General features: G+C 40.0%; 4 protein-coding genes across 8 annotated transcripts; 2 read left to right on the plus strand and 2 right to left on the minus strand.

Annotated features, from left to right (window-relative positions):
* The first annotated feature begins 2 nt into the window (after positions 1-2).
* Positions 3-6,710, plus strand: LOC5508852. The gene is made up of 3 exons (XM_032377667.2): positions 3-145; positions 1,006-1,092; positions 3,954-6,710. Exons 2-3 carry the CDS (start codon positions 1,029-1,031, stop codon positions 6,335-6,337), a joined length of 2,448 nt encoding a protein of 815 aa, XP_032233558.2. The 5' UTR covers positions 3-145; positions 1,006-1,028; the 3' UTR covers positions 6,338-6,710.
* LOC5508851 (neuropeptide FF receptor 2) lies at positions 3,325-14,325 on the minus strand. 4 transcript variants are annotated; one of them, XR_007307701.1, is made up of 3 exons: positions 12,356-13,079; positions 3,965-4,163; positions 3,325-3,615 (listed from the first exon to the last, which is right to left on the minus strand). XR_007307701.1 is itself a non-coding variant. In XM_032377664.2 (2 exons), exon 2 carries the CDS (start codon positions 8,709-8,711, stop codon positions 7,500-7,502), a length of 1,212 nt encoding a protein of 403 aa, XP_032233555.1. In that variant the 5' UTR covers positions 8,712-8,716; positions 14,079-14,325; the 3' UTR covers positions 7,226-7,499. The 4 variants fall into 4 exon arrangements, 3 of the variants coding, with proteins under 3 accessions (XP_032233555.1, XP_032233553.1, XP_032233554.1); XM_032377664.2 differs by lacking the exons at positions 3,325-3,615; positions 3,965-4,163; positions 12,356-13,079 and adding exons at positions 7,226-8,716; positions 14,079-14,325; XM_032377662.2 differs by lacking the exons at positions 3,325-3,615; positions 3,965-4,163 and adding an exon at positions 7,226-8,716 and having other exon boundaries at positions 12,356-12,805.
* Positions 14,326-15,260: 935 nt separating this feature from the next.
* Positions 15,261-23,067, plus strand: LOC5508849 (solute carrier family 15 member 4). 2 transcript variants are annotated; one of them, XM_048727234.1, is made up of 5 exons: positions 15,261-16,260; positions 18,247-18,430; positions 20,136-20,334; positions 21,050-21,241; positions 22,369-23,067. In XM_048727234.1, the coding sequence occupies exons 1-5, from the start codon at positions 15,371-15,373 to the stop codon at positions 22,677-22,679; spliced, it is 1,776 nt and encodes a 591-aa protein (XP_048583191.1). In that variant the 5' UTR covers positions 15,261-15,370; the 3' UTR covers positions 22,680-23,067. The 2 variants fall into 2 exon arrangements, with proteins under 2 accessions (XP_048583191.1, XP_032233552.2); XM_032377661.2 differs by having other exon boundaries at positions 15,265-16,260; positions 18,262-18,430.
* A 2-nt stretch (positions 23,068-23,069) lies between these two features.
* LOC116615749 (CBY1-interacting BAR domain-containing protein 1-like) lies at positions 23,070-23,969 on the minus strand. Its single transcript, XM_032377666.2, has one exon. It carries the CDS (start codon positions 23,874-23,876, stop codon positions 23,130-23,132), a length of 747 nt encoding a protein of 248 aa, XP_032233557.1. The 5' UTR covers positions 23,877-23,969; the 3' UTR covers positions 23,070-23,129.
* Positions 23,970-24,360: the final 391 nt, after the last annotated feature.

The raw sequence follows: 24,360 nt of genomic DNA on the forward strand, positions 1-24,360 counted from the left end.
TATATCACGTCATGTAGTCCAGCATGTTTATAAATCACTAGATCATATTTCTTACAGCAAATGCACCTTTCTACTGCAACTATCGTAACAGTTTCATCCTGTCTCCATAGGATTCTTCTTATCTTGCAATGAGTATAGCTGTAAGGTGAGGATAAAAACCCGTCCTTAACGGGCCGGGCGTACTATATCATATTTGTATGTAATCAGTTTTATGCTCTGGCACTGCGCCTACATTATGCCCTTTTGACGATTTAGAAATTTTCAAGTTAGGTTATGCTGGCGTGAAATGCGAAGATATACGTATAACAACAGATAAACTTATGCCTCCAATTTGCCGACATCATTGCGAGCGTAAAGTCGGGTGGTTTATCACAAACTCTGTCGGAATCGTCTCGCCGATCAATAGACTAAAATTGTAGATTATTTGGGTTCTCGTTTATTCACGTGTTTAGGTCAACTCCAAGGGTACTTATAAACTTGTAAACAAAGTTTCAGCGAATGTATAACAAGGGAACTCGTATGTTCGTATCCCACCAATTGCACCTTGACCGCCTAGCTCTCGTGCCGATTTCGGTGTAGTCGTTACTCTGATAAACATACCGGCCAGGTTGTACGACATAAGAAGAATCAGAGCTTGAATGATTTCTAAAGAGCTTGTAATTTCTCACAATGCACTAAAACACTTATGATTTTAATAATTGAAACGAGTCCAGACCGTACTTGGTGTGTGTTTACCTTTGATATATCTACATATCTACTAGATAGATGCTACATATTTACTAGATAGATGCTATATTACTGTTCTAATTCTTTAGGATACAGCGCCTTGAGTTTGCTCGCAAACTTTGGTTAGAGAATCAGAGAGGATGAAACTTTCACCCGGCTTTTAAGATCCAAACATTTAGCATATTTACTCGTTTTAGGACGGAACCGCTCAGCTGATATCGCCTTGGGCTTGATATCATGTCTTATGTATAGTTATCCTGATAGCTCCCTTTGTTTCAGGTGAAGCTTCCGTAAGCACGACAATGGAGTGTATATCCAACGCGCTTTACGCTCTTCTAATCACAGCTTGTATGAGCCTGGTTCCGGGTAAGTCCGTGGTGTTTTAAATTCGTATTTACAATTCTTCACACTCTCTAAGCCTAGCGCGCGCGAACACCACTCTGCCACACTGGGAATTTACGTGCGAAAATCAAATGGGATTTGATGACCAATGTTTTTACATAAAATCAAAGACGCGTTAGATTGTTTTCGTTCAATGGGTTTGTTTGAGAATTACCATATTCCAGGTTTAACTCGTACTTATGGTAGGCGATACAAAACATGAATACGTGTGTTGATCTTAGGAAATACTCGATTTTAGGAAATACTCGATATCAATCCCCTATGACTCATCCACCATCCCACACTACTTTTATGTAATTCCTGATCTCGCAAAAAATACTTCTTTGACGATCGCCGCTTTTATTTTTATTAAAGCCTGTCAAAGAAAGACCGAACAATGCCGATAAATAAAGTTTGAATGTGAATTCAAGCAAAACGCTTTCCTCTTCTGCGATTTGCCCGAGTAATTGGCAATTGTTCAAGAGAGGACATTATACAAGTCTTAGGTTACAGTAATCTCCATTAACCATTTTAAGATTTTCGGGCTACTTTTTCAAGCCTAGGGGTAACGGAGAAAAAACAAGGAATACCAACTTGATTTATTTATCTTTGAGGATATTTTTAATAAGCATGTAAGTGTTTTTTTTTTGCAGAGGAACATCTGCGTTATGTAGCGTGAGCGAATCCACTATTCTAGTAGGACCCGGATACTAATCAAACCCTTAAAAAGTTTTGGCTTTTTTTCATTAAGACAAGTTGTCTTTATAGGATGAAATGAAACAAGATTCTTAAATGTTGGTTTCTTAAATGTCGATAAATGTTTAAACCTAAAGGAAGCTAGTATTCAAGGTTCCTTCTGGTTGCGCCTTGCGGAAGCATGGAACCCTTTTTGTAATTTGATCATGTGCAATAAATGTTCCCCATCACCAACGTAGTATTTTGTTAGCTGCGGATATTCGCTTCTTAAAGCCGCATTGTCACCAGTTTACTTCCGGTCGACCACGTAACAATATCCGATGATTTTTAACGGAAAACGCGAAAAATATTTCAAAATATTGAAAGCAGTGTGTTTATTGGAAGTTTCTTTGAAGATCTGAATGATAATTTAGAGCGGATGGCCTGTTTAACATCTTGGATTTTTATAGATTCTTTTGTCTTTTAACGGTTGAGGTTTCCGTCGGACCTCCGGAAGTGAACTGGTGATAATGCGGCTTTAAGCCAGCTTATCGACAAACTAAGTCAGGAACTCAGGTGTTTTTGCGATTAGATGTTTAGAGATTTCCATCTCGCATTCCTGCAAGCATTTTCTCACGGAGTCTAACTGACGTTTTGGGTTCGAGGTTATCACAGTTTTTATCGCTTAACCACATTGAACTAGCTTCAGTTTCGAGTCGAGATAAGGCTCCTCGCCACCCAGTTCACGGCTGGTCTCTTATCTTCGGCTCCTTGCGGGGGAATTAGCGTCACTCTGGCTTAGCACACTAAGATAAAGTACTGTGAATCCCACACAAGCGAACCCTAACCCACCAGTACACCTTATTTATATTATATCCACAAAGGCATCGCGCAATTATTCATTTCTCCCCGTGTTATATCGACAACACGTCCTTTGATTGAGCTAGTAATATCGTAGGAGTTGGCAGTTTTGGAGTTTTCACTTGAGATAAAATCACTATGTTGTTAACCCGAGGAAAAACCCTCGCGCTAAATACTTCGTGATTTAGATAATTGAAATCCTCTAAAGGCGTAACTAGATGCCCGTGGAAAATATCTGCATCGTCGCACGTTTTTTATAGTCACGTTATTTCATAAAGTCCCCCCCCCCCCCCCCCCCCCCTCTTTACGGGCAATAAAAAACACGATGTAACCGAAGCAACTTAATCTTTCGTTTTACAGAAACCACCTTGTTATTACCAACAGAGTTATAATGCCCGATTAGACCGAAATTTTTTCATCCCTGGTCTTACAGATACCCCGCTATTACGGACACCTCGTTATTACTAACAAAGTTATAATGCCCGATTAACCAAAATTTATTCATACCTGGTCTTACAGATACCCTCTGTTACGAACATCTTGTTATTATGAACAGAGTTATAATTTCCGATTAGACCGAAATTTATTCATCCCTGGTCTTACAGATACCCTCTATTACGGACACCTCGTTATTACGAACAAAGTCATAATTCCCAATTATACCCAAATTTATTCATACCTGGTCTTACAGATACCCTCTGTTACGGACATCTTGTTATTATTAACAAAGATATCACATAAAAGCTGAATCTTAGAAACTGTGGAAACATTTGCCTCACTGGTATCAGTGTATTGTCTTCCTCAAAACAACAAAAGGTGTTTAACATTAGGAACACGGGCTCCGCTTCTCAAGAAAGAGGACTAGGGCACCAACCTAGGTCAAGTAAGGCCAACCACGCCGTCGTTTTATGCTCCCGCTCAATGCCTTGCCACACGAAGAATCCATTTCCATCGGCTAAATCAAGCAAGTAACTAAAAAACATTCAAACAAAAATCATTCAGACTTCAATCGTTGATAATTATTTTGAATATTCCTTGCAAATACCCGTTGTATTTCCAATTATAAACAATAAGAAAGGAGAAGTTGATCGACATTTATAACAACCTCTGGTTCTCTACATTAGGGATTATATGTATTTACAATGACTTGTATGGCTAAGCAAACAAACGGCCAACGTGCAGGTTGACAAACAGACAATCTCGCTAAAATTATATGCGTGTGTGTGTGGGTGGGGGGTGGGAGGTGATGGTAAGGCGATGGAGACAAAGATGGATGATTCGAATGCTGACATTTCGTTTTCATTTTACAGGAATGGCTCACCGCCATCAGATGACAAGGGAAGTTGAACCCGACCCTGCGTCCACTAAATTCTTTGGTGTGTTGACGAGGCATCTACAGAGAGAGCTGCGCATGACTGCACAACCGCTGGTGACTGAAAGTCCAGCGTCGAACGTCTCCATTCGCCATGTTGTGCGCACGCGATTCCAGACAGAAATGTTAAAACTGTTTAGAGCTCTTCCTGAAAGGGAGAAGTGTCGACATTTGACTGAACTCTCAAAGAGCATGCGCTGCAACATATCGACGATCGTAAAAGGACTACAAGAAGTAAATATTATAAAGAACGAAAATTACCAATGTCCCCAGCGTGGAAAGTTCCAGGGATGGAAGTGTGAATTCCGTAACAACTCAGCTTTCCTAAACTCCTTCAGAATTAAATTGGCGAAAATATTCAACAATGAGATAACATCGCCTTTCCAGTGTAATATAGTTAACACCATAGCCTCGGAGCATGTTAAGGGGGCAAGAACACGCATTTCTCTTCAGACGGTGGAGCAACTCATAGGATTAAACTACCCTTTTGTTGACGTGCGCAATAAGTGCGCGAAGGTCTGGAAACCGCTGAAGGAGAGAATTCCCCTGCAACATCCAGCCGCCCTGCTAAATATCACCGTTCGTTTGCATAAGGGAACTTCGCGAAAATCATGGCTAAAGAGTTTGCGCTCCAAGGCACGGACCGTCTACAATATTTACACACAGCACTACAAGAAAGGAAGAAAGCAGCGACCACTGATACCCCAAAGAAACTCTCCTTCTCTGATGCCTCAATACAATACCATCGTTCGAATGAATATTGTTAGGGTTTCTAGGTTTAACGGAACTATTGCTGTTGTGTTGAAACTTGAAGTAAGCGACTCGAGAACTATGCACTTTAAAAGTGTCACCCCTTCAAAAGCTATAGTGGATGCGCTTTTAACGAAAAAGCATAAATTCCTCAATTCCCTGTTTGCCGCGCGCGTGATCGCCATTACTAGAGCTGAAAAGGAGCAAGTATCTCAGCCTTATAGTATGACACACAGAGACATCACGCACCTGAGAAAACTCTTCCCGGAATTTCTTAAGCACTACTACAAACGGCTTGTCCCATTGGAACGATGTCTCGTAATGCTGTACATATCATCCATCGTGCAGATTGACTTAAGACCAACAGAACTTGTCTACAACACCTTCAACTACATCCCCAGGAAATACTTCTGCACGAGTAGAAGACGGCAAGCGAATTCTAACCCTATTGTCGATAGGAGCGAGAAGTATCGCGCGGGTACGGCCACGCCCCGTATCTACCACGATGTTAGCCCGTCCATGCAAGCAGTACCGGTGGAGAAACCGGGCCCAAAGTCTGAGAACACCTCAGATACAGGCGACACTTCATCCAAGGATTGGTTGGACGAGGAATATGTCGAGGAGAAAAAACCCGTCTCTGTTCTAGAGATTGTATTGTTCACTGTGCTGGGACTCCTGTGCATTGCAATTCTTGCGTTCACTGTTAACTGTGTAATCTTTGCTTTGAAACCAAAGTCGACGGATGAGAATCAGCCGAATAGTGCGTTCTCTAAAGCGTTGTTTCGGAAGGTGCCGGCTGAAGATGGCGGCGACGAAGAGCCTGTGAATAATGCGGTGAACCCAAGGATAGCCGAGGGTGCTTGTATGGTGATAACAGAGATCGATCATAACATTGCAAATAAGTCTAACGGTGGCGAAACAACTCATGGACAACCACCTCCTAAGAGTGGATGTTATGGTGAATGCCCGAGTCCATCACTACGGTCATGTGATGATTTAGATGTCCAAATAAGGCCTCACCCTGATAGTCATCTCCATAAAGGAGTATCTACTGATGATCTGAAGGACCTTTTAATGGGAGGCAGGACTTATCGCCATAAAGGTACCGTAGATGGTACGAATCAACATTCTAATTCACACAACAGTGACTCCTGTCAACATAATTGTACCATAGAGGATACAACACTCCACACAAATAACTCTTCATTGGCCCTAGAGGACCAGGACAGACCGAGCAGACGTAACCGTTCTAATTCACACAACAGTGACTCCTGTCTACATAATTGTACCATAGAGGATACAACACTCCACACAAATAACTCCTCATTGGTCTTAGAGGACCAGGGCCAACCGAGCAGACGGAACCGTTCTAATTCACACAACAGTGACTCCTCGGACAATGCTTCAGAACAACGAACACTCAAAGAAGGAAGCGGCGAACTTAGGGTATTTAGTGGAGGGAGGAAGGACTGTGGAATTGATTGTGCTTGCACTGGTGTTAGCTGTGCTAATTGTACAGTTGTTGTGGTGCTAGACAAGGAAGGAGAGGCAACTGGCGTGTCCAGCCAATAGCACAAGCACGTGCTCAGTCAATAGCAAGAAGGTGCTCAGCCAATAGCAAGCACGTGTCCAACCATTAGCAGGCACGTGACCAGCCAATAGCAAGTACATGCCACTGACGTGATAGGGAACACTGCAAACGTGTGAATTTTCACGCAGCCTTATTTTATTTTCGCACCGATCAACACGACGACAGTTTCTAATTGTCGAAGTGTTTTTATCTAATCTATGTTGCGCGAAGTCTCCCATGTCTACATTGTTTACTCTAAACAAATTGTGAATATATCTATACATATGTAAATACAGTACCCGAAATTATATTTTTTAAATTTTATTGGTTTGTTTATTTACAGAGAAAATATTAAATCAGAGCTTTTTTTAGTAATTTAGACTTTATTATTTTTTGTGCTTAACCCAGGACTCACTAAAACTCTTTTAGCTTTATAAGTTATAGATTTTATGGAGGGCTGAAATATTATATAGTATGTCCAAAAGCTATATTTCATCTCATTAGCAATCCAAAATCAAGAAACTATTTACCCAAATACAAGCCGGTCTATCCACCTCCTAATAAAAATACTAGCATTTAGTGTCGAGCCCTTTCCTCGTCCCCTACCCTGGGAAGTGAAAAAAATGACCTGATACTCAAGCCTTTTGTAATACTTTGATTATCATCCGCCCTGGGCCTAAACAAGGATCCATGGGAAACAGGAAGAGGTCGGGGAATTGTACGTTTTCTTCTTTCATACAAGCGTGGGGGGGGGGGGGGGGGGGGCTGAATGCCTCCTCCCAAACGAATAACATGTCGGTAGTAGAGAGATTTCCCTGATCCAAAGGTCTCTTTTCTTTGTAGAAACGCCAGCCCAGTGAAATACTAATAAACAAAGGCCTCGGCTAGTAGGGAATAGAGAGATACACATTACTCACTATCTTTCCACCAAGAAAGCGCTAGTTTAGTTACCTATGCTATTAATTATTTGTTTCATTCATTAGAGTGGTTTTCAAAATCCCGTGCAACAAAATGTAACTGTTAAAGTGTAATAGTCAAACCAGAACAAAAAAGAACAAAGACAATACAGTGTATTAGTACTTAGAATAAACTAAATAGTATTTCACAGGTTTTTGAAAACCACTCTACTAATTTTGTTACCTATGCTACTACTTATTAGTATCGTTACAAGCTGCTCGTAGCCTTTTTAGAAGCACTTTCTCTCGCCATCTTCTCTGACTGACAATTCTCAACAAAGCAATCTCCCTGATCTCGGGATGAACTTGCTTGCTTACTACAGTAAGCTGTCACATGTATCGGGTCAAACTCTGCAACCGAACTCGCTACGAGGTCTTCCCGACGAGAGAACGAATTTGTTTCGAAGGTATGTCGGGTTGCGGCCGGAAGAGATGGGCAGGGACGTGAGCACAGCTTTTTTAGTCCCTGTCGATAACGGGTGACAAATACGAAATACACGAATGGGTTTGCTGCAGAGTTACAGAACGTTAGGAATTGCGCGATGTAGAACACTCTAGGTACCATAGTGCTACACTCCTCGGTATCCCAGCGCCAGTAGAAATTCAGCGCTAGCATAAAGCAGTTATATGGTCCGTAACACAGGCCAAAGATCACTACTATCGTAAGGGACATATAGAAAACGCGAATGTTTTTCCGGCGTTGGTTTCGGGCGATATCGCTTGTTTGCATGGACGCGACTCGATTTGATGTTTTCCATAGCTGTGCAGACATTACGGTGTAAAGCACTGTTAGGGTGATGAACGGCACAATGATGAACATGACGCAGATCACAGACACGAAGGCGATTTGCGTCGGCAGCTGCTCAAAGGCTGGTTCCCAGCTGCTAATGCAGTCCTTCCCTTGGACTCGGAACGTGTAAAAGTAAGGAGCGAACACAGCCATCCCAATAATCCAGGTGAGCGCAATAAGTGTTCCTCTGACCGTAGAACTAAACAAAGTGGCGCGCATCGGGAAAACGACCGCGGCAAAACGGTCAACTGTGATAATGATCAAACTGAGCACAGAGACCACCGGGGAGACATCTGTAAGGAAGTAGGATATTTTACACAAGGCATTGCCGGCTTCACCCCCAACTAACCACTCCCCAGTGCCTCTGAGTTTCTCGGTGACTCGTATGGGAATAGCGAAGAGCGGCACCGCGAGGTCAGAACACGCCATGTTGACGATGAAGTAATTGATGGTGGTGTGCATGTTGTCATTTCGCAACACGACGAGAATAACCAGAGTGTTGCCAACCAGTGAAACAACCCAGACTATACAATAGGCCAAGATCTTGATGGCAACTATAGATGGAAGGTCCTTCACCAAGGATAGAAAACACTCCGTTGCGTTCGTTGAGTTTGTCGGTGGCGCAGACATCGTCACTAGAAAGAGAAGCACGCAGGAATAGCTCAAGTAGTAGTAATGATAACAGCGAGCTTGAAAGGCCTTTTTACCTAATGGATCACACAGGAAATTGGTCTCACTTGAGCCAAGCCAAGTCTGACTGGCACATACAGGTGTGTAAAGTAAATGATATAAAATCAAGCATACTAAATACGAGAAGGCAAAAATTATAGCTTCCTTGTGTAAGCTAAATTTCCATTGCTCTTATTTTAGCAAAATATACATAGAAAAACGTTCTGTCACGCTTAAATGATAAAATTAGCATCCAGTGGGAAAAAGCAAAATACTATTTTGCTTCCGCTTTTACTAATCCGATTATTCACTTACATTTGCTCGATATACATTTTGAAACAAATGTGAAATGTTATGACTATCAAACCTGAATGAAAATTTCCTTCCCCGCCTGTGATGTCAATAGCTATATGTAATTGTTATGATTGTGTATCGCTCTATTTAATGATAAATGACGTTATTGTTAAGCTTGTTTATCGCGCAAGTTTATGGTGATGGTATTATGGTTGGAGTGCTTGCGGCAAGAAAGCTCTTGTATCAGACTTGTCAATGGTACAGTGGAAAACGGAAGTTGAACCGCCGTGCTTTAACGTCAACAAAAGAGCATAATATTATGGATTTCTGGTCGAATGCAAACTCTCGTGTCGTGTTAGTATCGATAGCGCAATTAGTGGTAATTAGACGGCACAGTCATTAACACAGAGGGATTTTTAATAGGTTCTTTTATTAGGTTTTTTGATAAGATAGGTACTTCCCTTTCAATACAATGCCATAGATGGATGTTAAGCTAGTTTTCAGCAGCAGATCTTGGTGATTTGGAGTTCCGATATCGTAAAAAGAAAACCCATTACCAAAGCAAAGCATCGCCCCACCGCCTCTCCAGCTTTTTCGGCATATGAAATCAACCAAGTTCTTTTTCGAAAACATTAGTTGACACTTCGAGAAAAAAAATATTGTAGGTTTTCTCTCGTGAATACACAAATTTCAAAATATGTTGTCAGTGCAAATGGCGAATGCCAATTGTCGAAAGGCAGTTCTAAGATAAAAAAATACCACGAAACACGTCAAATTTCTACTGAATGCAGGATGATAATGTGGATAATTTCTGCGATTATATTACTTTTCATCTTTATTCTTACAAATTATTATACCCATAAGCAGCGATTGGTCTTATAACTGCTATTTGCCAATTGCCATCCGCCATTTGCACTGACAACGTTTATTGAAATAGGTGTATACAAAGCACACATAACCATTGTCGATTCAAAAATTGATTCCTATTTTTTGTTGGTAGCGTTAGGGGCTAAACTTTAGCTGTTGATCCCTTGGGGACATTTTGTCATTTCAGAACCGCAAAAAAAAAAAAAAAAAAACATTCATTTGCGTTTCCTCCTTCCTGCTATCGACAATGATATTAGACAGAGCTATGACTGTGAAGTGTAAAGTAAAACTCGCAGGCGCATGCGCGCAAAGGCATCAGTTCATCATTTGGTTGTCCTCGAGATGTCATTGAATCTTGTTATGAGAACTATCGTTTTTCTAGTTAGCTCGGCCAATTCCTTATTAGGACATTACATGCCATATTTGGAAAGACTGTGTACGTCGAAAATTTCCAAGTAAAGTTGCTGGAATACGTGTTAACTACGATTTTGCAGGCCGCCTTTTTGAAATACGGCTAAGCCCTAGTGTTTTTAGAATATTTCAGGTTTCCCGTGCGCTCGCCCCAGGCTCTTTTAAACCATTTAGAAAAAAAAAAAAACGGCTGCCATTGATTGATTAATTCTGTCGCATCACGGAGTTAATTTATGTTTCGGTAACCTGGTAACTTTGTTTTGATCAAATTCCAAAAAATCAATTCAATGTGATTTGGATCACAGAAAAAAAAACAGTCTTGTTGTTTTGCAATCGAAGTTTATCAACGTAAAGACTAATCAGAGCTAGTCAGCGCGTTAGAATTTTTTTTAATTATAAAAACGTCGAAAGAAAACCACTCGACAACCTCTATTCTGCTTTGAAAGAAAAGTCGACACAATGCAAAGTTGCTTTTTATGCATTACCCGAAACCCGGCAGGCCAAAATTAATATGAACACATAAAGAATAAATACTCATAAGGATTTTCGTTTGATCTTCCCGCTTTCTAGCTATTTCGTGTCAAATTCCGGTAGAAATTGGTAAATGCTTGACCTCAAAGGACCAACATATTGAATATAGGAAACAACACGCTTAATTCTGTTTAAAAGTAATGTATTTTCCAGCCAAATCCTTCTTTTGATACAAATTACAATTCTTTAGAGACAATTTTCAACCCAAAAAACCAACGACGTTTGCTCTTATGAAAATAATTTAATCCTTTTTTGTACCTACTTATGATTTAATTTAAATCTTTCGCCTACATTGAGTGAGATGAAAAGATTTAACAGGATCACGTAAAGGTCAAGTGAGGATATTTAAAAGAACTCTCTTTATTGTGAAAAAAGTATGATTCATTAACGTAATCGAACTAAAGCAAAGGACCAAAGTAAATTTGTATTTCATTTTGAAAATGCGCAAATAAATGTCAAATGACCATCTTGTGCCACAGGGGAGAATATTAGGTATAATGAAGCAACGAAAAAATAATCAAACGAGTTCGCAGCTAGTTTGATAGCCATATTTTAAAACTCTGTGGCATAATATTAGTTTACGATAAAAGTGGACTGTTTTACCTTTAATTCATTTTCTCTCTTCTCCTTCTCAACGCCGCGACCAACAGGGTGAACCCGGTATTCGGTAAAATAAAGTATACATATAGCACCGTGGCTACGATTTGGGACCAAGTTCCTGATTCTCCTTTGGCTTTTACATGACAAGGCTAGAGAACCAATGGCCTTCAAGTCCTTTAATTAAATATTTGAATTGTTATTCTACCTTGTGATGGACACACTCAAACGTTCTTCTAAAGTCGTGTTCTAAGTGCGCGCGAAGATGGACGGAGCCTCCCAGTGTTTGAGGCGAATTTCATCACTTTATCTGATTGCTTTATAACCCCACAAATCTGATATCACTCTCACAAAAGACCGCCGCGTTTTTAAACCTCATAAGAAACCTATTTTCTATACGTTAAATACAAAACGGGGTCTATCTAAAAGCTGTATAGCATAATCCTTGTTGAAGTAGACCAGTTTATATAATTTATGATCACAGAGGCTCTAATCTTTTCATCCCATCATAACAAATCGAAAAACAATTAGCGCAGCAAATAATTGCGTCAACCCCGCCAACCCAGTTCACAGAAACCTTTTATCCCGAATCACGTTCAAGACCATGTAGGAAAGCTAAGGCAATCTAGCAGCGTAAATATTTTTGAAGGTGCCATAATATTAAAACATCGCCTTTTTATGCTTTTAATGCCTAGGTACCACATTTTTTATACTTTATTTTATCATTTTAAACTTTTTGATATTGATAGGTGTTAAGTTTGTGTTTTTTTTATCATCCATAGACATTTTATACAGTATTTTTAAACTGTGATATTTTACATACTTAAGGTTACGGGGTGCCTTGAAGTTAAAGCTCTATCGAAAAAAATATTTTTGCATTCCCATTAAATTCCCTACTACATTACCTTTTTTCATCGCGTGGTTGGACCGATTGCGACTTCAAATGGAATTGTAAAGTATTACAGCCAAATTCGTTGTTGCGCGACCTCGGCGAATCCAAAATCCATGTCTCGCGTAGTCAGACACAAGCTTGGGGGGGCCGGGGCTGTCTGGTTTCGATTGTTTGGTTTGATTGAATACGCGCTATTTCCAAACAAAGAAAGGAATTTTGGATTCTGGCAGGTCGCGCAACAACGAATTTGGCTATAAAATATGTACTTTAAAAGCCGATCAGAAATTATTGGCATGACTCTTGTCCAGGCCCTACCCGCCAACTCCGAGGTCATGAAGGCTATTATGGTGAATTTAGTGGCGACATTTTTTAAAGTTAGGAATTTCTATAAACATTGTGGTTTGCCATCATGCAATTACTGTCTGCAGTAAACGATTGTGGTAGGTGATAGGTAGTTAAACTTGTCATCACTTTATCTTAATCACTGTGATATCCCTAACACAAGGCAGCAAAAACATCGGAACATAAAAGGAGGTAAATCGAAGTCGGAAATCAAAATAAGACTGCAAAGACGGCAAATAAAGCTGCTGTAACACTTTTAACACAAAACACTGTTTTTACAGCAGAGATTCACGTAAAATAGGCGGCCTTGTAATATGATCTTCCACCTTGCTTTTGACTCAAAAATTTGTTTTACATACCACCCCGCCCCCTCCCCATTGGCCGCCAAAAAGTAATTTCTTATGGAATGATGCAATTTATAGTACTCATTTTCCCTACCATACCAATGACTTTGCAAGCCAATCCTAGGTAAACGCCTGCTTTAGGAAATTGATGCTCATTTTCTTGGAGAGAAATCGAGGGTGTCTTTTTCTTTTGTAGTGAACAAATCTATAGGCCTATTTACGCGACACGATTTTGACTTACGACTTGTAGTATAGCGCCTGAAAAGAGCTTCCAGTCCTGCCGTGCAAATAAGGTTTTGAAGAAAGCATAAAAAGTCTATGACTAGAAATTTTCCCTCCAGATAAAAATTTCTCTCCATGATTTCTCTCCAATTAAGACTGGGACTAGTATTTATACCAATCAGATTGCGAGTTCAGCCATTCGAAAAAAGTACGGAATGACGAATCAATTGTTAAAAAATACATCAAATATTGCCATGTGTTATTGTTATGGAAGCAAAGAATATAGGACAGCAGGAAAGGGGGCCTTTCCGCCAGAAAAATAATGTAATATCTTTTTTTTTTTCTTTCTATCTTCGTCTTTTTGATTAGTGACGAATTACAAAATAGAAAACGATGGCACTGACGCACGCAAAATCTTTCATTTTCTGTTTTTATCACATTTTTTAAAACATTACTGTGGTTTCAGCGCACGACTTTACAACATAACAGCCGCCGACTGCTCTTGACTCATCTACGTTTACATATACTGGAAACAATAGATAACTTTCCATTCAATCTAGATTTTGTCGTCAAAGTTTTAATAGAACGAATCAAGAATTTTCAAAGACCGATAGCGGCGACAAACTAATAAAAACAATCAATACTCAATAATATACGACACAAACTGTATAAATGGTAGCCGCTACCAGGTTACAGGCAGTAGCACGTTGGCTGATGCCCTGTGGCTAATGGCACTGCTATAAGAGGCTTGATTATTAGCCTCAAACCACTCACAATGTGAGTACTATCGGCACTGTCTAATGAAAAAAAAAAAACTTTAAATCGTACCTTCGTGCCTTATTCTTGGCGGAGCCGTAGACTTACGATTCTCATTTCACGTTACACTCGGCGGTTCGTTTCGCATGTGTTTTATGTGGTGAATAGTAAAGAAAATGTGTAAGTCGTGGGAGTTGGTTCTTGCACTAAACAAATAATTTTAGGTCGGCACGAGCCAATATACATACTATTTTTTTCGATTTCCTTGAATAAAGAGCAAAGTAAACTGACTTTTTCTAGAAGAAGAAAAGGTGACTTGACAGGTGGCAATGATATCGGAAAAGGGAATGATAGAATATAAGGCGGAGTAAATAATTTGTCAATCCTGTCTGTTTTGGTGCCGCTGTTATCTCTCTTGACGTTTATTATCATTTTACAGCAAACGATTTCTCCGATGTTGTCTTAGGCGAAGATTCAAGATTTACTTAAAGATGAAAAAATTTGTATCATGTCTTCCATTTGTTTGCAGTCTTAATTTAATGCCGGAACGCGTTAATTCGTACCTGTCGCGTAACCTATCTTTTATGCAGTTTCTTTCCGATTTTCCGATACTTCAACTTCAAGAAATATTAAAATACACTTAGTTTTATTTCTAGAAAGATCTTTTTTCAAAAATCTTTTTGCGAGACAAGGTCTTTCAAGGGAACAATCTTTCTTGATTCTTTCTATATTTTCTCAGTGTCGCTATGGTTATATGATATTTATCACCCATTTGCTAGCCGAAAAGTAAACTGGTAAGAAGCACTTGGATTCAGGAACATTACAACGACCTCGTTATATAGCACTCAAGGAGGTCGGAAATCAAATTCGATTTTGGCTCAAAGTTGGACTACCGGATTTAACGTAAATCAAAATCAAATCAATCTCTATAAACAAGTTTGAAAACTTTGCTTCAGGGTAGACGCTATTTTTATTATTTTTTTTTTTATATGTCTTTTGTAAATTTCTACTTTACTAAGGTGGAGCTACTTAGGGGACGGCCCTGAAAAGGCAAGTTGTAAAGTGGTATCGTACATGGCCATTGGAATAAGAACCAGTGGTCTCCTATTATGCGCCCAATACAAGATACGAATTTACCAGCCTTCCAATCATGAAAATATGCGATTAAGTGTGAAAGGGATTTAGAAACGTGCTCATTTTCTGGTTTTTACATCGAAAAAACCCTAGTGCTTGGGTATCCTTTGCCGTGCGGTTACTTAGTTAGCACGTGATACTCAAATGATAAAATAAAAAACATTGACCGAGGATAGAATGACCTTTCCTGTATATCTTCTTAAAAGTCAGAATACGAAGTGTCAAGGCTCATGACTCTTGCGAGCTTTCCACCCCCTGTTTTCATGGAAGAATATAATCGTGTTGGCGAGAAATCGCCTCTTATCCCGAGCAAAAGAAAACGACGGAGCAAAGAATTTCCCGAAGACCAAGATGATTCACATGTGGCGATATTAAATGGCCGAAAGAAATCTTCCTTTCCTTTAGTTTGCATCATATTGGCGGTTTTGCTGGAAAGAACAACATATTACGGGATTTTATCTAATCTAGTGGTGTTTCTTACTACAGAGATGGACTTTGCATTTGGTTCTCTTGGTGTCGGAAATAGCACCATTAGTAACGGTATTATAGTGTCCGTGTTTGCATATACCGGCATGGCATGGTTTATGTCTACTGTCGGTGGCTTCATAGGTGACTCTTACAGCGGTCATTATAATGCTATATATGGCAGTTTACTTATTTACATACTTGGTTCAGGGTCTCTTTTCATGATCACTGTACTACTTAAATATTCAAGTTCATCCCTCAATGATTACAAAGAATTAAGTGTTGGCCTGACTATAGGAACATTGCTAGTGTTATCAATAGGCGAAGGGACCTACAAGGCCAACATTTCGGCATTCGGTGCTGAGCAATTATCGTCTGATGACAGCAAAACCTATCGACAATTTTTTAATTGGTACTATTGGGCAATCAATGTTGCCTCATTCCTGGCATATATGCTTCTTGCCTATATACAAGTGAACTGGGGATTCTTTTATGGATATTTGATTTCATTGTGTTGTATCCTTTTGGCATGCGTGTTGTTTTGTATACCCCAGTCTCACTACAACATCAAACCAGCTTCAGGGAACATCCTGAAAAAAGTGTGTGGGGTGATACGAGAAGCATACAGGCTGAGGAAGGGACGTACTGAAAACAGGTACACCATTGTCATGTTACAACCCTTGATTGACAAATACCAGGGCCATGTGACAACCTTTCGTCGACATATTACAACCCTTGATTGACAAATACCAGGGCCATGTGACAACCTTTCATCGACATATTACAACCCTTGATTGACAAATACCAGGGCCATGTGACAACCTTTCATCAAAAATATTACAACCCTTGATTGACAAATACCAGGGCCATGTGACAACCTTTCATCAAAAATATTACAACCCTTGATTGACAAATACCAGGGCCATGTGACAACCTTTCATCGACGTATTACAACCCTTGATTGACAAACACCAGGGCCATGTGACAACCTTTCGTCGACATACTACAACCCTTGATTGACAAATACCAGGGCCATGTGACAACCTTTCATCAAAAATATTACAACCCTTGATTGACAAATACCAGGGCCATGTGACAACCTTTCATCGACATATTACAACCCTTGATTGACAAATACCAGGGCCATGTGACAACCTGTCATCGACATATTACAACCCTTGATTGACAAATACCAGGGCCGTGTGACATATTACAACCCTTGATTGACAAATACCAGGGCCGTGTGACAACCTTTTATCGACATATTACAACCTTTGATTGACAAATACCAGGGCCATGTGACAACCTTTCATCGACATATTACAACCCTTGATTGACAAATACCAGGGCCATGTGACAACCTTTCATCGACATATTACAACCCTTGATTGACAAATACCAGGGCCATGTGACATATTACAACCCTTGATTGACAAATACCAGGGCCATGTGACAACCTTTTATCAACATATTACGAGGGCCATGTGACATATTACAACCCTTGATTGACAAATACCAGGGCCATGTGACAACCTTTTATCGACATATTACAACCCTTGATTGACAAATACCAGGGCCATGTGACAACCTTTCATCGACATATTACAACCCTTGATTGACAAATACCAGGGCCATATGACAACCTTTCATTGACATATTACAACCCTTGATTGACAAATACCAGGGCCATGTGACAACCTTTCATCGACATATTACAACCCTTGATTGACAAATACCAGGGCCACGTGACAACCTTTCATCGACATATTACAACCCTTGATTGACAAATACCAGGGCCATGTGACAACCTTTCATTGACGTATTACAACCCTTGATTGGCATGCATTACGGTTGTGTGACAGCTCTTGATTGACTGACCACTACCACTAACAAGAGCGAACTAAATGTTAAAATGTGTTCTAAATCACTCACTACCTCAAACTAGTGTAAACTGAGCTTTTCTATGTGTTCCTTACACTCGCTTCCTTAAACTAGGGTATTTGAACTTTAATGTTTACTAACACACTCACTACCTCAAACTAGTGTAAACTGAGCTTTTCTATGTGTTCCTTACACTCGCTTCCTTAAACTAGGGTATTTGAACTTTAATGTTTACTAACACACTCACTACCTCAAACTAGTGTAAACTGAGCTTTTCTATGTGTTCCTTACACTCGCTTCCTTAAACTAGGGTATTTGAACTTTAATGTTTACTAACACACTCACTACCTCAAACTAGTGTAAACTGAGCTTTTCTATGTGTTCCTTACACTCGCTTCCTCAAACTAGGGTATTTGAACGTTAATGTTTACTAACACACTCACTACCTCAAACTAGTGTAAACTGAGCTTTTCTATGTGTTCCTTACACTCGCTTCCTCAAACTAGGGTATTTGAACGTTAATGTTTACTAACACACTCACTACCTCAAACTAGGGTATCTGAACTTAATGTATTCTAACACACTTTCTAATTCAAACTAGGGTATCTGAACTTTAATGTGCTCTAACTAACTCACTACCACAAACTAGGGTATCTGAACTTTATGTGTTCTAACACACTTGCTACCTCAAACTAGGGTATCTGAACTTAATGTGTTCTAACACATTTGCTACCTCAAACTACTGACCTGAACTTTTAAGTGTGTTTCAATGTAGAACCTACCCTAGCCTGGAGGAGTTTCTCCCAATACAGAGCTGGCTTGACAGGGCGATGATTAAGTATGGTGGCACTTTCCTGGATACTGATGTTGAAGAGGTCAAGACTCTGCGTAAAATATCTCTAATTTTCCTGGCACAGATCCCATACTGGATGATATACTTTCAGGTATTCAAAGTAACACATCTGTTTAATTGTGATCATGTTAACTCATAAAAAAGCATTAAGAACAGCTTACACATCCCCCCAAAAAATTGTGCATGTGTACTGTAAATGCATTTCCTCATTCATGTTGCTGTTTTCAAATAGTGTGTTATACGGTGTTATACTTATACTTGCCATTTCGCAAAATGCGAATTCCTTCCCCATGTGTAGAATTCTATTGCTACAGTAACTACGTTTTCCATGGTGGCGAATGCCCGTTGTCTATTCTATTGAATTTTGAATTGCAATCTTTTACCTCAAAATCGTATTTCTAATACGTCAAGGTAACGACTGGTGAAAATGGAAAATCAGAAAAACACAGGACGAAGAATGAACTCTGTCTCGTTTTGCACCGCTTCCAAGTATCGGGTCTTATAATATTTTCATGAAGAGGATAATTCTTGACAATCTCCAGTTACTATTGTTTTGTTACTATATTTTGCAGGCACTTAATTTTGCAAAAAAAAGGATCAGAATATTTTGCAAGATTTTGCGATTTGGGTGCAAAATCATTTTCAATTTTGCAAAAATGTCAAAAGCGCATTTCCCCAAAAATTTGATTAAGCGTTACAACAAACCAAAACTGTAGAAATCATAATGTGCTTGATGCTATTTTCTAACACATTTACATACATCGAAGCTGAGAGCTGTGAAAAGTAAAGAATCATAAGCTCTTAATAGTCTTTGTCTTGGTCATCATTAAAAAAAACAAGGGAAACAAAACAGAAATGGTATTAAATTTTGTGATATTAAAGTTCAAAGGAATAAGATTTAACAGGGCTTTAAATGTAGTGAAATTAAAGAAACCAATAAGGTATTTTGATATTCCTAGGAGGTGGACATTTTCCTGCGCCTGAAATCAAGCAAAATGGCTGGTGTAACAGCCGATTTGCATTAGCTACCAAAAGGAAAATTGCTCTGAAGCTTTTTTTATTTACTAAAACAATTATACCATTTCCATTTTGACGGTTAGTCAGGGCTTCTGGAATTATGAGCTTGTGCGGAAGCACGTAATTCAGCGTAATCCACGTAATCCACAAATTTCCACGTAATCCCGCGTAATTTGGCTAAATTTTGAAAGGCAAATAATTTAATTGCACAGCTGATGTGTTCTTTTATGGTTTTGTCCTCTATTTCTCATAAAACAAGATATTCTTTGTAAGAGTGCGATATTTCGAAATGTATTTCGAAAACAAATAAAATGACTAGGCGTTCTTTGCTAAACCGCAAAGTCCTAGGACTAATAATAAAATACCCTTTTTAATTGGCTGGTGGCTAGGAGCCAATGAAAACTTGCCTGAGATATTTTCACGCAAAAAAAAATAACCTTTTCAAGTTATTTTGTGCTTTCCTTCGGTACAAAATGTAGTTTGGGCGTAACAGTTGATATTCCGTGTAATTAAGCGCGTAATTCAGTAAAAAATCCCACAAAATTTAGATTTTTAAAGAAAAATGTATTGCAAAAGCCCGCGTAATTTAGCGTGTAATGATTGATTTTCCACGTAATTTAGTGCTTTTAAGCAATAGCAAAGAATTCTGTGTAATTTTGAGTTTTTTTCTGAGAAATTCCAGAAGCCTTGGTTAGTGGCTTTAAAAATATCTACCTCAATGGGAATGGTATAATTGTTATATATAATTAAATCTACCTATAATTACTTTGTTGTTTCAGATGAACTCTACCTTCCTTAATCAGGGCCTCCATATGAATCTAATTGATATATCTGAAGGATCCCACATCCCTGCGGCATGGTTGACTGTTACAGACGTTATTTTTGTCCTGCTCCTTATCCCTGTAATGGATAAACTTATATATCCCTGGCTAGACCGACGAGGACTACGTGTGTCTGTGCTCATGAGGATATCAATAGGTAGCTATTACTGCTGTACATATTACTATGTGGCCAATACCAACAAACAACAGTGTCCTAAGAAAGCTCCATAAATTGAGCCATTTTTTGCAAGGATTAATAATCCTGTTTAGAATGGAGATTCATTCTGACAAGAATGGTTTTAGGTAACTCTAAATGTTGAAAAAATCCCTATATAAACAATATATAATATTTGTCAAATATAGATAACTGTTTTATTGGGTTTCAGTGGGCTAGTCATCATTCGATTGATAAGAGTTTTTGCAATTTAAATATTAGACTAAATACAGGCTCATACTCAGGGGGGGTGCAGGGGGTGTGAACACCCCCCCCCCAAAGGCCAAAGATCCACTTTCGGCACTTTAGGCATGCTCTTTTGTAGATTAAACTATGAAGCATACTGTAGATTAAACTATAAAGCATGTTGTTATGTCATTTTGGAAAATATATTAACAATGATTAATTCTATGCTTTCTATGCCTTAAAACAGCTGTTTTCCTTATAGTGTTGATTAAATTTCATAATTATTTAAGGGGATTTTATTCTCCACTGAAATAAACATTGTATTTGTTTATCTTTATTTATGTATACAACATTTAACAAACTTAATGTTGGTCTTATTTATGAACATATTTGTTATATAAATGTCAATTTGTGATATATGCAGAAGAGTGACCAGTGGAAGTGAATGCCATTATATACCATTACTTGTCAGGTTTTCTGTTTGCGGTAGCTGCTATGGTGGTAGCAGGTGGCGTAGAATACAAGCGAAGAAATGTTGAGATGCTGAGAACTGTTAATCAAACAATCAATCAGAAGACCTTCATTGCAGCTGACCTGTCAATCATGTACCAGATCCCACAGTATGGCCTCATAGGTGTCAGTGAAGTGTTTGCCAGTGTTGGAGGTAAGTGTAGTTGTCGGTGAGGTTTTTGCCAGTGAGTGGTTGAAGGGGTGTGTTGATGAGGTGCTGGAGGTGGGATTAGGGGTCAGTGAGGTGTTGGGGGTGGGTGTAGGGGTCAGTGAGGTGATGGGGGTGAGTGTAGGGGTCAGTGAGGTGATGGCGATGAGTGTAGGTGTCAGTGGGGTGTTGGGGGTGAGTGTAGGGGTCAGTGAGGTGTTGGAGGTGAGTATAGGGGTCAGTGAGGTGTTGGAGGTGAGTGTAGGGGTCAGTGAGGTGTTGGAGGTAACTGTAGGGGTCAGTGAGGTTTTGGAGGTAAGTGTTTTGGGGTCAGTGAGGTGAGTATAGGGGTCAGTGAGGTGATGGGGGTGAGTGGGGTGTGGGGAGGAGTGTAGGGGTCAGTGAGGTGATGGGGGTGAGTGTAGGGGTCAGTGAGGTGTTGGAGGTAAGTGTAGGGGTCAGTGAGGTGTTGAAGGTGAGTGTAGGGGTCAGTGAGGTGATGGGGATGAATGTAGGGGTCAGTGAGGTGAGTGTAGGGGTCAGTGAGGTGCTGAAGGTGAGTGTTGGGGTCGGTGGGGTGTTGGGGGTGAGTGTAGGGGTCAGTGAGGTGATGGCAATGAGTGTAGGTGTCAGTGGGGTGTTGGGGGTGAGTGTAGGGGTCAGTGAGGTGTTGGAGGTGAGTGTAGGGGTCAGTGAGGTGTGGGGGTGAGTGTAGGGGTCAGTGAGGTGATGGGGGTGAGTGTAGGGGTCAGTGAGGTGTTGGAGGTGAGTGTAGGGGTCAATGAGGTGTTGGAGGTGAGTGCAGGGTCAGTGAGGTGAGTATAGGGGTCAATGAGGTGTTGGATGTGAGTGCAGGGGTCAGTGAGGTGAGTGTAGGGGTCAGTGAGGAGGTGGAGGTGAGTGTAGAGGTCAGTGAGTTGTTTATCATTGTTGGAGGTGAGGGATGGGTAGGGTTCAGTGAGATGTTTTCTAGTGTTGAAGTTGAGTGTAAGGGTCAGGGAGGTTTTTTAAAGGAGTATGGGTACTAACTAATGAATATGTATAAGTAGACCATACTAAGACACGTTTTTAATCAAACAAAGCTTGATCCTCCATTTCCCCATAATAACCACGAGAATGTTTTTTCTCTTTAGGTCTAGAGTTTGCATACAGGGAGGCACCGCCCTCAATGCAGAGCTTTGTGATGGGCCTGTTTTTCTTCGTGCAGTCCATAGGCAGTCTCCTGGGTGCTGCCCTGTACTCTTTTGCGGGTCATGTGCTTCACTGGACTACCGAGAGCTTCTACACTGTCGGCCCTCACCTAGACTGTTACTTTTTTCTGCTTGGTGCCATCATGCTTGTCAGTTGGTTGGTGTTTGTTGTGGTGTGCATTCGAAGCGGTTTGCCATTTTTTCAGAGAAGCTGGCCATGGGCGGAGTCCTTCCAGGGCTCCATGTACCAGTGATTTTCAGCCACTTTATCCAATTGGACGGTCAATAGCCACGCTCACATTGATTGAGTCACACCGTGGATACACAGAATACACATGCACATCAGAGTCGATGATATTTTGTATACTGGGTCATGTGGCAGGCGCTAACATCGCCAAGCTGCCAAAATAGAGACCTGAGAAGGATAAAATATTTATCATATCATATCATATCATTTTCTAATTAAGGAAATTTTCCTGCTTCTGTAATCCCTTAACACAGAAGAATAAACATACATATAGGTTTTTAGAAAGTAAAGATTTATAAATTTAATTTTATGAGACTCTTATCTAACAGAAAATTCGCATGTTTATAGTGTAATGTAGATATAGTGTTATGTTTTAACATAAATAAGTAATTCACTATTGTGTTATTGGTTGTTTATTCATGACTGAATTTGCCTCGGTTTATCACCGAGTTTCCCCTCAGTTCAGATGGCTTATGGATAGCCTTGATCCGGATGAAGAGTCCGCACATTGTTCTGTAGCATTTGCCTTTTCCTCCTTATCCCTGTTTCCCGTGACATTCATCAAGTGTCGGTATGCCTTTGTTAACGTCTGCAGCGCGTGCGCGTGAAACTCCATCTCAAGCCGCACAAACTCGCGGAGAATTTTCCCAGTATCCTCTAGTTTTTCCCGCTCAAATCTCTCGACCTTTCTTTGAACCATTTTCTTGGAGTGTGCACTGGATATTTTGGCTTGATCTTCGCGCAGTTGAGCCTCGACAAATTTTCTCCTATCCATTGGAACTCTATTTTTCATCTTTTCCAAATTACACTCTTCGTTCTTGTGCTTGTGAATCAAGTTTTCGCACTCCCGAATTTCACGGTTCAGTTCATTGCACTTTGTTTCATAGACTCTAAATTCAGTTGCGATTCTTTCATGTATGTTCTGTGAAAGCGCGCCTTTTAGCTTTTGCACAGATGAATAACACTTGGAAAATTTATCGATGTGAACTGATACGTCCCTTTCCTCCAGTTCTTCGAATGAGTCCTTGATTTCTTCACAAAGCTTCGCCCCTTGGCTGCCCGACTTTTTGGTAAATGTGGCATATTTCTGCGTCCGTTTGGCGATTTGCTTGAAGTGGTGATCGACGAGTTTTACTCTTGCCTTGTGACTCCTCACATCTTCGTCTTGTGTTGTTTTTAGTGACATGTAAAGGCTGGAAAGCATGTCTTTTGTGCGCCTGCACTAGGTTGGGTTTTTTTCTGCGTCTCTGTTGTTTTTTGTTGTTATGGCAAAACGCGTGTTTTGCTGCGCGCGCGCCTGTCTTAACTGCGCTCGTGCTTTTCAGTGTACGTGCACGCGCATACGAAAGGAAATTTGCACGGGTATTAACTTGCGTCGCGGACAACTTTTTTTGACAAAGCTTTTTACCCCAAGACGGCCTCCGATCTCTCTAATTTTTTCACAGCATGTCGAAAAGGTATTAGGAAAAGGCTTTGAAAGAGACTAAAGTATTCTAAAGATTGTTTGTACATTTCAAGCTATAAGTATATTATGGAATAGAAAATAAGGCTTTTTCATAATACACTTATGTCTCGAAATATACATACAATCTCTTTAGCTTCAATATCGTGTCACACGTACGTTTTTTCTAATGCGACCTGTCTCGCAAATAAAATGTTGCAGGTCGCACGCGCATTTTTTTTTTTGC

Source organism: Nematostella vectensis, chromosome 4 (genome assembly GCF_932526225.1).
Source record: "Nematostella vectensis chromosome 4, jaNemVect1.1, whole genome shotgun sequence".
Classification (NCBI taxonomy): domain Eukaryota; kingdom Metazoa; phylum Cnidaria; class Anthozoa; order Actiniaria; family Edwardsiidae; genus Nematostella; species Nematostella vectensis.